At 41.7% G+C, this 13,485-nt stretch overlaps 1 protein-coding gene across 2 annotated transcripts in view; it reads right to left on the reverse strand.

The window, feature by feature from the left end:
- Positions 1-13,485, reverse strand: part of KCNH7 (potassium voltage-gated channel subfamily H member 7) — a 493,602-nt gene that overhangs the window by 91,506 nt on the left and 388,611 nt on the right. For both annotated transcript variants that reach the window (XM_075317266.1, XM_075317267.1), the window contains exon 10: positions 13,114-13,313. In XM_075317266.1, coding sequence (XP_075173381.1) covers positions 13,114-13,313 — 200 coding nt within the window. The remainder of the gene's footprint in view (positions 1-13,113; positions 13,314-13,485) is intronic.

The following is a 13,485-nucleotide window of genomic DNA, read 5'->3' on the forward strand; positions in this document are numbered from 1 at the left end:
TTGATCTCATATGAGGTTGCAACAATCATTTTTGCATAGCGACGACTGTATAAAAGTTCATGCATGGGAGCATGCGATCTGCACATACAGTTAATAGCCACCTAAGGAATCTAAAATACAAGCTATCTTTTGTAAAAAGAATCCTTGAGAACCTTCACTAGACATAGACATAGATATGGTCCAGAAAGTGCCTTATTACAACTCTGCACAACTCAGAGGTTGTAATATGTCCCTGTGCATGAAGGTCTATACATAAGATGAATTCACCGATTTTGGCACAACAGACAACCATTAAAAGATTATGTAGGTCCCCCTGTTTGGCAGATATCTTGAGAAAGAAGGGTTAGACATGACGATGGATTTCAACATGCCCAATCATAAAAAATTGTCTGGTAGTGACTCTGTTAAGGCCCCGTTACACGTAGCGATATCGCTACTGATATAGCTAGCGTGCGTACCCACCCCTGTCGGTTGTGCGTCACGGGCAAATCGCTGCCCGTGGCACACAACATAGCTCGGACCCGTCATACAGATTTACCTGCTGAGCGACGTCGCTGTTGTCGGCAAACCGCCTCCTTTCTAAGGGGGCGGTTCGTGTGGCGTCACTAAGTGGCCGCCCAATAGAAGCGGAGGGGCGGAGATGAGCGGGCCAAACATCCCGCCCACCTCCTTCCTTCCGCATTGCTGGCGGCCGCAGGTAAGCTATAGTTCGTCATTCCCGAGGTGTCACACATAGCGATGTGTGCTGCCTCGGGAATGACAAACAACCTGCGTCCTGCAACAGCAACGATTTTTTGAAAAGGAACGACGCATCAACGATAGACAATTAGGTGAGTATTTTCCATCGTTAACGGTCGTTCGTTGGTGTGACACGCAACGACGTCGCTAACGAGGCCGGATGTGCGTCACGAATTCTGTGACCCCAACGACATCTCGTTAGCATGTTATTGCGTGTAACGGGGCCTTTACTCTTCGACAATGAAAAAACATACATTCATGGCCAAGCCAAGCGTTTGGCTCACAGGTACGGCCACTTGCTTACATGCGGTATTAGGTTATTGAAGATTTGTTTTCATTTGCCTTTAGAACTTATTGAGAACAAAAAGATTGGGCATGTTGAAATCCAACTGCCTGATCCTGCTCTCCCTTGATATCTGGATAGGAGATGGTTGGCTTCAGATTATAATATCTGCAGATCCATGAAATTCTGGAAACTCTTTTTCTGAGAAAGTTATAATAAACTCTTTTATTAGACAGCTTGTATTTTATCTATTTTGTGGTCCCACAGCGCACACACACTATACATAATATATAACAAATATTTAGAGGCTGAATCTTTCCTGATTTCTGGGAGGCATGTGCAATGCAGTGCGATAATAACAAGTAGCCTGTAATTCATTATGAATATGTCCTCTGGCATGTGCATCTCATCTAATGAATGTATATAATGTTAATTTGTGCCCACACTCGATGATGGTGGCGGATTAGATAAGTGACAGAATTTAGGTCCATTCTTCACTTTTGCATTCAGAAAACACAATATTAAGCCAGCAAACATAAATTACTGACGGTGATTGATAATTCTACATGCCGTGTCCGCAGCCATGGGGAAAAGAGGGATAGTCACAAAATCTAGTGCACAGGAAAACAGCAATGTGCGTATAGGTGAAACCAATCAAATATTCCTCGTAGACCTCATCGTATTGGGCACGGTCCATATGGTTCTGTATTGTGTGCCATGTACCGACTGATCAATATTTTAAAAAGAAATTATGGAACAAAGCTCCACTCTCTTTTTCCAAATTATATTTATTGAAATTTTTGGGAAAGGGTAACAAAACACACAAGAAAATATCAATATAAAACTCCATTCTCGATGTAGTCAGAAATCGAGAAGAATGAACTGATTTGTAACGAATTTAATTTTTTACCAAAAATTGAAATTTTTTCTTCTCACTTATCCACTAAAATACCAGCAAGTTGGCCACCATTTTGTTGGATTATTTTTATGGTGAGGGAGGGGTCAAAAAATAATGTAAAAAGATCATACTCACCTGTCTTATATTGGTAATCAAATCAGTCGACTGACTCCAGTGAAATTACCCAAAAACAATTTCGAAAAATTTGCACAGCTCTTGTCAGGAAAAGTTCCACAGCGCCTCTTTTAAAATAAATGAGGATAAGGAGTAAGTACATCATTGCATGGAGTTTTTAGAGGCATTCGAAAACCATGAGATTTTAAAAAACAAACTATGTTTTTTTGAAGTTTTTGAAAAGGTTTTGTAATATTTTTTTTCTCCAAAGTGTTCTTTGCAGCCTTTTCATTGGACAGTGCCTAATTTTGGGAGGTTTTCTTCTGGATTTGCTTGTTTTTCCCAGCAGGCATTTTTAAAAACCTCTTTTTGAATAAAAAAAAAACCCTATTTTTGTTAAAGATATTGGAAAGGAAACACTGAAAAAAAATCCTCAAAAAACTTCATGTGAACATAACCTAAACCTTTGTCACCACTATATCCTATATTCATACTAGAGACCATAAAAACTTAATGTAAGGGGGTACTAACAATTATTGACCAAAAGAAAAAAACCCTTAAAAATACATTTTATTAATTTCAATTTAAAACAATCCCCAGACAAACACACATAAACAGGACAGACAATCCCAAATTTGCCAAGGTCCAGTGGGACCCCTCTGTAAACCTAACAGATAGGAGCAGGCAAATAAGTGGGGGAAGTCAGAATGTCCCCATTGAACAATCAGTTAATGCTGTACCTTAAGGTTAATAAAATGTATTTTTAAGGGTTTTTTTCTTTTGGTCAATAATATATTCATACTAGCCAACATTTTGGTGGACAATGGGGACTAGGATCAAGGAAAAGTGATACTGAAATCTTGAGTATATACCCAAATCCACCTCCAACTGAATTCACCCCATTCATCCCATTTCATTACCCAGAAAGTGCCTCTGGACTACAGATCTGAGCATCCTAACAAAGGAAACCTTGGATGAGTGCTTCTTCCTGGAGGTTTTGGAAGGCTTTTGTAGCAGTTGTCCCCCTTCTGGCTGGTCATACCCTATTCCTACTTCATTTCCATCTCCTGAATGTGACTCTGGATAGCAAAGCAAAGCATCAAAAACAAAGAAAATCTGCTTCCCGGGGCATCTGAAAGGCTTTTCCAAGATTTCAAATCTTTTTCAGGAGTCACGGAGGTCTCTGCTTCTTTGTCCAGGAACATACTCAACCCTTGAGGGAAGTTGGCAAGTATGCTTTATTGGTTATCCGATTCATTCTCTGGATTGACTAATTAGCTGAAACACTCATCTGTGGCTATTTGCACTTTTCTTTTGTAATGTGTATACGTATGATTGTATAAACCGTACAAATTGTTATTTTGGAGGTTCCTGCTTTGCAGAAGATTGTGGAGTGGCTTTATTTCCTAAGTAAAGTGGTTACCGGTGAGGCGGTTTAAAAGGTCAGTATTGATTTCTAAGATTGCTGCCTCCTATTCATGGCACTAGTGATCTTCTTTGATGAAGCTAGAAACACATGGCAATATGTGTCCCTACTGCTAATCTTACATTAGGTCCTAAGAGCTTCAAATCACTCCTTTGCTTTTAACACTAGAACTACTGAGGTAGTCATTTTGACTACTTTGCACCATGTATTTCTATATAAGTGTCACGAGTCCAGTAGTTCTAGGCGGGCTTTGCACGTTGCGACATCGCAAGCCGATGCTGCGATGTCGCACGCGATAGTCCCCGCCCCCGTCGCAGGTACGATATCTTGTGATAGCTGGCGTAGCGAAAACTATCGCTACGCCAGCTTCACATGCACTCACCTGCCCTGCGACCGTCGCTCTGGCCGGCGACCCGCCTCCTTTCTAAGGGGGCGGGTCGTGCGGCGTCATAGCGACGTCACACGGCAGGCGGCCAATAGCGGCGGAGGGGCGGAGATGAGCAGGATGTAAACATCCCGCCCACCTCCTTCCTTCCGCATATCTGCCGGCGGCAGGTAAGGAGATGTTCCTCGCTCCTGCGGCTTCATACACAGCGATGTGTGCAGCCGCAGGAGCGAGGAACTACATCGTACCTGTCGCTGCAGCATAATTATGAAAAAGTCGGAGCCTGCAACAATGATACGATAACGATGCTTTTGCGCTCGTTAATCGTATCATCTAGCATTTACACACTACGATCTCAAAAGTGATGCCGGAAGTGCGTCACTTTCGATTTGACCCCACCGACATCGCATGTGCGATGTTGCAACGTGCAAAGCCGCCCCTAGTGTTAAAGGGAGTCTGTCAACAGGATTTTGCTATGTAAGCTGAGGACAGCATGCTGTAAGAGTTGAAAAACCAAAAATCAACTGTGCGTCTCTTATCAGTGTGTGTGCAATTATTTACAGACACTAGAGGGTTTATTACCCTGTGATTAACATTGCAGGATTAGAAACTTAAGTGCACACAAGCATGCCCCCTGCTGTGATTGACACCTGATAGTTAATGCACAATATCTATGGAGACCCTGGTGTCAGCGGGGGAAGCTATATCAGCCCTAATGTGTTCCTGAATGTACCGTATTTTTATATTTTTCAATTTATAAGACGCACTAGATTATAAGATGCACCCCAAGTTTAGAGAAAAGAAGGTAAAAAAGTATGGGGTCCGGCTTATAATCTGGTGGTGTCTAACTGGGGGGGCAGCAGCGGTGGTGGAGCGAGGTCACAGGAGGCAGGTGCGGTGCTGGAGTGGGGCGATGCTGCGGGTGGTGTGGCAGGTGTTCCAGATGCTTGCTGCGGGTGTTGTGAGGCAGGAACATCCAGAAACTGTTGGCGGTGCGGGCTTTAAAGAAATGGTGCCCAAAGTTGGTACATGCACAGATTGAGCTATCAGGTTAATGAGGAGCTGAGATCTCATATGCGCACATGTCACCTCCAAATGCCATTTTACTTAAGTCTGCTGCTGGTAGATTAATGGGCTGGAGATGGCGCGTGCGCAGATCTTGAGCCGACAGCTCCATGTGCGCACGTGCCGACTCCGGGCACCATTTTTTGAAGCCTGCACCGCCAACATTTTCATGATGGTATCTGCCTTACCACCCACAGTGAGCACTAGCACCGCCTCAGCACAGCCCACAGCCCGCAGCATCGCCCCTGCCTCCTGCAACCCCTCTCCACCACCATATGGTAAGCTACATTTGGCTTAAAAGACGCACACAACATTTTCCTTCCAAATTTTTGGGAGGAAAAGTGCGTTTTATAATCCAAAAAATACGGTAATTCGTTGATTGTTTCATAATGGCTGCAGTCAGTAATCTATGTGATACACCATTAGATTCAGAATCTCTTTGCCTACATTATGTTGCTGTCAGATGAGTTAACAAAAACCTGCTGACAGATTCCTTTTAAGGAATCATGATACCTTTGATCACTGCCCTCCATAGAGTTCAATGAAGTCTGACAATATCATACCCCCATAGGGCAACTTTCCAAAAAGAGTCACGTGAAGCACAAAGAAGACAGCAATACCATGAACATAAAACACATTTACGGCAGACATTGCAGCACACAAATAAAGATTTGAATAGCATCTAAACTTTCATGGCATTTTTTTCATTCTTAGTAGGCAGTTTATTGGCTACAGAACGGATTCAATAGAAAACAAGGCGACAGAGAAGCTACTTTCTATTGAATGCGTACCTATCCGCACCTGCGTAGTGAGCTGGACACTGTGCAGGGGTCTATTAAGCAATTATAGGGGGTCTCCGGACCCAAACTCCAACCAATCTGCAGGTAATTAAAGTTTTTAACAAAGATGAAAAAATGTCGTAAAAGTTTAGTTGCTCTTTAACTAGTATTTCATTAAGTCCAATGAGAAATACACTGTTTTCCTGTGCTCTAGTTATCATTTTAACAGTTTTTATTTGATATAATTTTATGTTGCCTCCATCTTCCTTCTTATGTTTCAAATTCAGTCTCGAAATATTCGACTTCCATGTTCTATCACTCTAGTCCATGCAAAGGGATGAAACAAAATACCAGAAAGAACATATGACCCCCTGACAGAAAAACACAACTGGTACATGAAAAAAAAGTCATATAAAATACCTCCTGTTCTTACCGGTGATGTTGTTAGTCCAGGAGACAGGGGTTGAGGCAAGCACAAAAGAGATAAATCTATTATAAGTATGTTAGAATAAAGGCAACACAAGCATCGCTAGACAAATATCTATTCTTATATAGGTAAAATGGAAGAAAATGCAAACTATTAGGCATAATTAATAATGTGTTAAAATACATGCAAAGCGATGGCATGCTATGAAGGCATGGTGTTTGGGTTATATTGCATCATTTTTACACCAAATATATTAAATCTATGCTATGTCAGATTACATAGCAAAAACCTGCTGAAACATTCCCTTTAAAGGGAATGAACCAACAGGATTTTCACATATAAAGTAAAGCCAGTGCTATACTGGTGCTAGGATGCTGAATCTAAGCATGTATTTTATTCAGATATTGGATGTTTTATTTCAGAAATATGTGCAAGTAAAGTTCCAGCAATGCACTGCTATTTGATTGACAGGTGCAACAGCAAGTGAATATGTGGGTCGGCTCTTGCTATCTATTCCCGCACCTGTCTGCCTGCCTGGCCTTCATAGATGTCGCCATCATAGATGTTAATTACGGCAGAGGCAGACAGACAGGGGCGGGAATAGGTAGCAGGAACTGACCCACTTATTCCCTTCCTGTTGCACCTGTCAATCAAATAGCAGTGCATTGCTGGAATTTTACTTGCACATATTTCTGAAATAAAACATCCAATCTTATAATAAAACCTATGCTTACATTCAGCATCCTAGAGCCAGTATATCACTGGCTTTACTTACTACATGAAAATACTGCTGGTTGGTTCCCGTTCAGCATTCTCCTTTGAGGTCTAAACATATGTGTGTATGGTCAATGAAAGAAGGGATTGGCCAAACACTGATATGAAAATTGTTTTGTGCTCTCTTTGGTTGTGTTCCCGATCTATCAGTCCAGTTGACCACACTGGTGACCAATCTTGATACTCATATTGAAGATCAAGACTACTTAACAATTGAACATATATCATTCCATTATGTATTCATTGGGAAATATCTTTGAACATGTGTTTAATTATAGATCTGCTCTATATAGATCGAATCTGAAAATGTCAACTTTTTTGGTAAATGTTTAAGTTGTACCTAAGATATTGGTCATGGTAAAAAATCCTCAATTAAATGATATATTTCAGAGTCAATTATTCAGTCCAAATTTAACCTAAAAATATGGTGTGACAATTTGCAATTGTAGCCAGATTGAATAAAATTTCTGTTGTTTATTGGAATCCAACAGTACAGACACAGTAACATAGTTTGAAAAAAACAAGTTCACACATAATTGATCAATTAATTATACATCACCTAGTGATAGATTATTTATATTCCACAATACCAGTTTTCATGACAAAAGCATCCAGCCCTTTTTTAAAATTCTGATATAGTGTCTACCCTTATTACGTCTTCTTGTAGAGTATTCCACAGTCTAACTGCTCTAACTGTAACACAGTGTGAAAAAACGTCACGTTCACCCTTAATTGATCAATTAATTATGCATTACCTATTGATACATTATTTATAACCTACAATGCCATATGTCGTGAGAAAAGCATTTAGCCTTTTTTTTTTTAAATTCTCATATAGTGTCTGCCCTTATTATGTCTTCTGGTAGAGCATTCCGAAGTCTGACTGCTTAAAAGAAGTCAAGATTTTCCAACCCCTCATTATAGGAGAAAACTCTGAATCGATTAGTCCCAGGTATGTCTTCTATCTTCTGAGTTTCTATACAATCTTTCCAAATCTTTTGTCTGTAATCCCAGAATGTGACCTTGGCAGACTGAGTTGGGATAAAATTTTGGTTTGTATTTTCCCATTTTAGTAGATTCAATATTTTTAAAATGACATTGAAACCAAAAGTCTAAGGGGCCCTTTGCACACTACGACATCGCAGGTGCGATGTCGGTGGGGTCAAATTGAAAGTGACGCACATCCGGCGTCGCTGTCGACATCGTAGTGTGTAAAGCATTTTTAATACGATTTACGATCGCAAAAGCGTTGTAATCGTATCATTGGTGTGGCGTCGGTCATTTCCTTGATTTGGGTAAGACCGATGTTGCGATGTTGTTCCTCGTTCCTGCGGCAGCACACATCGCTGTGTGTGAAGCCGCAGGAGCGAGGAACATCTCCTACCTGTGTCCCGGCCGGCTATGGGGAAGGAAGGAGATGGGCGGGATGTTTATGTCCCGCTCATCTCCGCCCCTCTGCTTCTATTGGCTGCCTGCCGTGTGACGTCGCTATGGCGCCACACGACCTGCCCCCTTAGGAAGGAGGCGGGTCGCCGGCCAGAGCGACGTCGCAGGGCAGGTGAGTGCATGTGAAGCTGCCGTAGCGATAATGTTCGCTACGCCAGCTATCACCATGATATCGCAGCTGCGACAGGGGTGGGGACTATCGCGCTCGGCATCGCAAGCATCGGCGATGTCGTAGTGTGCAAGGGGCCCCTTAAACTTAATAGCTCTCCTAACTGATCAATTTGTACCCAATGATGTGTTAATTGTGTTTCCTCCTATTGTCTTTTTCAAATCCATTGAAGTTCTGATGATCCAGAAGATACATTGTGGCCTACAGAACCATCTCTAATTACAGTACTGTTGGCTATAGAATGTGTGAGTCCAGAAAACGACCCTCATGTGTTTTGATAATTAGTAAACACTAGAACGAATGACATCTCCTTTAGACCTGTGTGGCCCAGTAAGTAGATGCCTGCTTATGAACAACTCATGCATGGACTAATGAGTAATAAAACTTCTAATGAGCAATAATATTTTTTGGCCAGTTTCAGACATCCAAGTTTCATTGTCCTTCGAATAACCAATATTTCCATTTTTTGAAGACAAACTCAACTGCTTCATACAAATTTACGAGGCTCTTTGATGCCGGTCATGACACACGAAGCCGGTAATGAAATCACATTCAGTACATGAACAGTGAAAGCTTAATGTCTGAAACGGGCCTTAAAGGGTTATTTCAATGTTTGGAAGTTATCGCCTAACCCCAGGATTGGTGCTAATTTGTTGATCGGCGATGGTCCAGTAATTGGGATTCCCGCTGATTCTTACAGCAGGGTCCTACAGAGAACGTCTAAATTTAGCAGAGGTCATAAATTTACATTACTGCGTCATTTCCGCTTTATGGAACTGTCGGAAAAAGCTGAGTGAAGGACACAGATACCCCAGGACCTCAACGATCTTCAAGACATGGGAGTAACCCTTTAAAATTTTGGAATGGATCTCAATGGCTCCCTGTGCAGCTATGAGATTCAACAATTCAGTTTTACATTCTATTTAAAGTTTTTTTCAGGCACTTAGAAGTGTTTTTGTTGGATCATCGTAGGTCCTTTTCTTGGCACCGAAAGCAAATAGATGATTTTACCAGTGGGAAACTTGTCTGGTCTCATTAGGTAAATATGGTATTATATTGCCACTATTCAGATGAGTCCGTAAGAGAGAAGACAACTCCTTAATAAAAGGTTAATACTGACGTGTAGTATATAAACAATGATCTTTACGCATAAATACTTACCTTATACTTACACACCGCCACTCACCGGGGTCCTCTATCGCTTGGTGTTGTCACCACTACAAGGAGTGTCATCCAGCATCACGTAATGTAACCATTCTGCTTTCTCATGTCCTTCAGCCACTGGATCGGGGATCGGCTGTGGTGGTTGTGTGATGTGGTGCTGGATGACACAACATTGCAGAGTGATAACAAGAAATGACCACGATTCCCTGAACAAAGTAGAAGACATGGTACAAAAGCACCAAGAGACAAACTAGCACGGGGTTCTGCTGCAAAGTGCTATTGTGCTTTTCTACTGCTGCAAAGTGACAAGACACTTTCATACCATGGCTTTAACTTTTTTATTGCATTTCTATTCCGTTCATTTTTATTTATTTTTTATTGAACAATAAAAATCATTAAAATTTGAATCGACCCAAATGCAAAATGGTGTCACCTTTTGTATGCAGAAATTCTTTATCAAGACTGATTTTTTTTCCCCTTCCTTTTACTAGGTTTAAAATCATGTAACATACTTGTGATGGTGGGATATGGGGGGAGGTGTATCTTGCTGTACAGATTCCTATTTAAGCTTGCTTCACTGTCCATTATTTGTATTGCTTGTGTGTGCATTGTATTGTTTGTAAGTAATCACCCCCTATAGTGCAAGGTTATAGCCTCTTGAGACGATTCTGTCCCTGGGTGTGGGGGGAGGTGACCCTAGAGTCCACCTCTCTGCTTACCTGGGAGATTAAGGCAGTCTGTTTGGAGAACTTGAAGTAAGAAGGATTGAACCTCTGAGAGAAGCTGGGACTTCTCAGAAAGACCTGGACAATGATCACTTATTGAATTATATTCATATTTCTGGACTAATTTTACCCTTTGTTTTGTGGATTATGTTATGGACCATTTGATTTGCTTGGAATAAATGCTCTTTTGATTGTACAGCCAAATCTCGCTCTGTTGATTGTGTGATATGGGAGAAGGACCCTGTCACAATACTTTTATTGCATTAATAACAACATCTCTATAGACTAATAATGACCACCTTATAAAAAATGCCCACATTATTTTTCAAAAGTACATGTAACACGGAAACCTGATTATTTTCTGACGAGACATTCCCTTTAACTGTAACAGAAAGGCATTTATTACAATATTTAAAACTTTTCAAATTTAACTCTAAAGGTCAAAGAAAACACAATGTAGTAGAGCAGGTCCCATATATGCATGTTTTGCAAGTACAGTAATACCCTGACTAACAAGTGCACCAACTTATGAATTTTTCAAGATACGGGCCGTCGCTCTGTATCTTTTTTGCTTCATGATGAGAGCACAAATCTGAGTTACAAGCACCTGCTGCTTGATCACATCTGCCCGCTCATTAAGGAACTGAATATTCCCAGCTCCCCCCACCCATCATCCTGGGTGTGGAGAGCAGCAAGTACAGTAACCATAAGAGTGCGGCGCTCACACGCTGATCAGCTATCTGCTTCACGCCACTTAAAAAAAAAAGTATGCTCACCCTTCCTTTGGTCCCCCACAGTGCAAGCGTCATCATCTCATGCAGGTAGCTGACGACATGTAGGAGCGCATCAGCTGATCAGCATGTTAGTGCTGCTTTCCCACATGCCGTCAGTTGCCTGCATGAGATGAGGACACCGCGCTGCAGGGGACGAGAGGGAGAGTGAGTTTAATAGTTTTTTTCAAGTGTGTGGTGTGATGGGGGCCATGTTCTGGGATGGGGGCCATATACCGGGATAGGGGATCATATACACCAGGATGGAGGACTATATATCAGGATGGGGACCATGTACCAGGATCGGTGCCATGTACCAGCATAGGGAATCATATATACCAGGATGTGGGACCATATATACCAGGATGGGGGCCATGTACCAACTTGGGGGGGTCATGTACCAGGATGTGGGGCCATGTATCAGGATGGGGGATCATATATACCAGGATGTGGGCGCATATATACCAGGACAGGGACCATGTAGCAGGATGGGGATCATATATACTGTACCAGAATGGGGGGGAAAGTACCAGGTTGGGGGATAATATCAACAGTACCAGGATGGGGGCATACACCCGGATGGGTTGGAACGGATTAGTAGCATTTCAATCAATTTTAATTTGACATAAGATCAAACTGAGTTAAGAGCATGGTCATATAACAAATTAAACTCGTAAGTCAAGGTATACATATAGGGGTACATATAGCTGTATTGGAAATCTGCAAGAGCAAACTGGTTTAAAGGCAATTTTATGAGTGCCTTCAGTGACTAAAGGGGGCTTTACACGCTACGATATCGTTAATGTTTGGTCGCCGGGGTCAAGTTGTTAGTGACGCACATCCGGCGTCATTAACGATATCGCAGCGTGTAATACTTACCAGCGACCTTAGGCGACCTCAAAAATGGTGAAAATCGTTCACCATGGAGAGGTCGCCCCAAAGTCAAAAATCGGTAAGGGTTGTTTAGCGTTGTAGTTCATCGCTCATGCGGCAGCACACATCGCTATGTGTGACACCGCAGGAGCGAGGAACGTCTCCTTACTTGTCGCCGGCCCCAATGAGGAAGGAAGGAGGTGGGCGGGATGTTACGTCCTGCTCATCTCCGCCCCTCTGCTTTGATTGGCCGGCCGCTTAGTGACGTTGCGGTGATGTCGCTGTGATGCCGAACGTCCCTCCCCCTTGAAGGAGCGATTGTTCGTCAGTCACAGCGACGCCGCCGACCAGGTAAGTGTGTGTGACGCTGCTGTAGCGATAATGTTCGCTACGGCAGCGATCACAAACAATCGCATGCGCGACGGGGGCGGGTACTTACACGGTCGCTATCGCTAGAAATTGCTAGCGATATCGCAACCGTGTAAAGCCCCCTTTATGGGCTACTTTGGCCAAGGACCTCCAGATATTGTCCTAAATGCCCATATGGGTAATCTGCCCTTGTCCAATGGATTAAAAATTGTCAAACAAAGATTAAGCCCTTTACTTGCATTATTCATTATATATAAAATATAAGGGGTTGACTCAAAAAGAAGCAGATTTGTCAATAATCTGAGGGTTCAACTTTCAGAAATATGTAGCTGTTGAAAAAAACAAAGGACGTGCTGAAGCAGAAGACCCCTGTACAGAAGGACCCTCTGTTTTGGTTTATCGAGGTTTCTGGAGCACAGAACTCGCCCTATAAAGTCCATATGCTGTAACAAGGCATAAAAAAAACCCAAAAAGTAAATTTTTACGGCAAACCAATTAAGAGTTCCCTTAGATACCTTTTTTTGCATTAACCCCCAATTGCTATTTACACTTTCTTGGACGTTCTAGGTGGAATCCCACAATACATTTTGTAAAAACTAATTTTAAGTTGCAAAATGTCGCTACCCTATGATGTCATATAACTATATGGAATAGTACAATCACATGGTAATACAATGGGGATGCATTTGGAAAAGATTAGTAGCATACCATATTCATGTCAATCCCATTGGTGTAGGTCCACGCATGCTGAAAGTATTCTTCAAGCCTCTGACGTAAAGGATTAGGAATTTGGTGAAATCTTATGAATTCTTTTACTCGGAGCATTTGCATGTGGTACCTTGCGGTTCCTGAATATAATCTTTGGATTATTGCAGACACATTTCCAAAAATACTTGCATACATTAATGCTGGATTGAAAAAAAACAAACAAAACAAAACAAAGTAATATTAGGTGAGCAAATAAATGCTATCAAATCCTGACATCAAAAGTTTAGATATATGAGTTAGTAAAAAAACACTGCTCCTGAAAACAAATGCTTCTTTTTTAAAAAAAACAAACAAATATTGTGTCATATAGTG

Source organism: Anomaloglossus baeobatrachus, chromosome 7, assembly GCF_048569485.1.
Source record: "Anomaloglossus baeobatrachus isolate aAnoBae1 chromosome 7, aAnoBae1.hap1, whole genome shotgun sequence".
NCBI lineage: Eukaryota > Metazoa > Chordata > Amphibia > Anura > Aromobatidae > Anomaloglossus > Anomaloglossus baeobatrachus.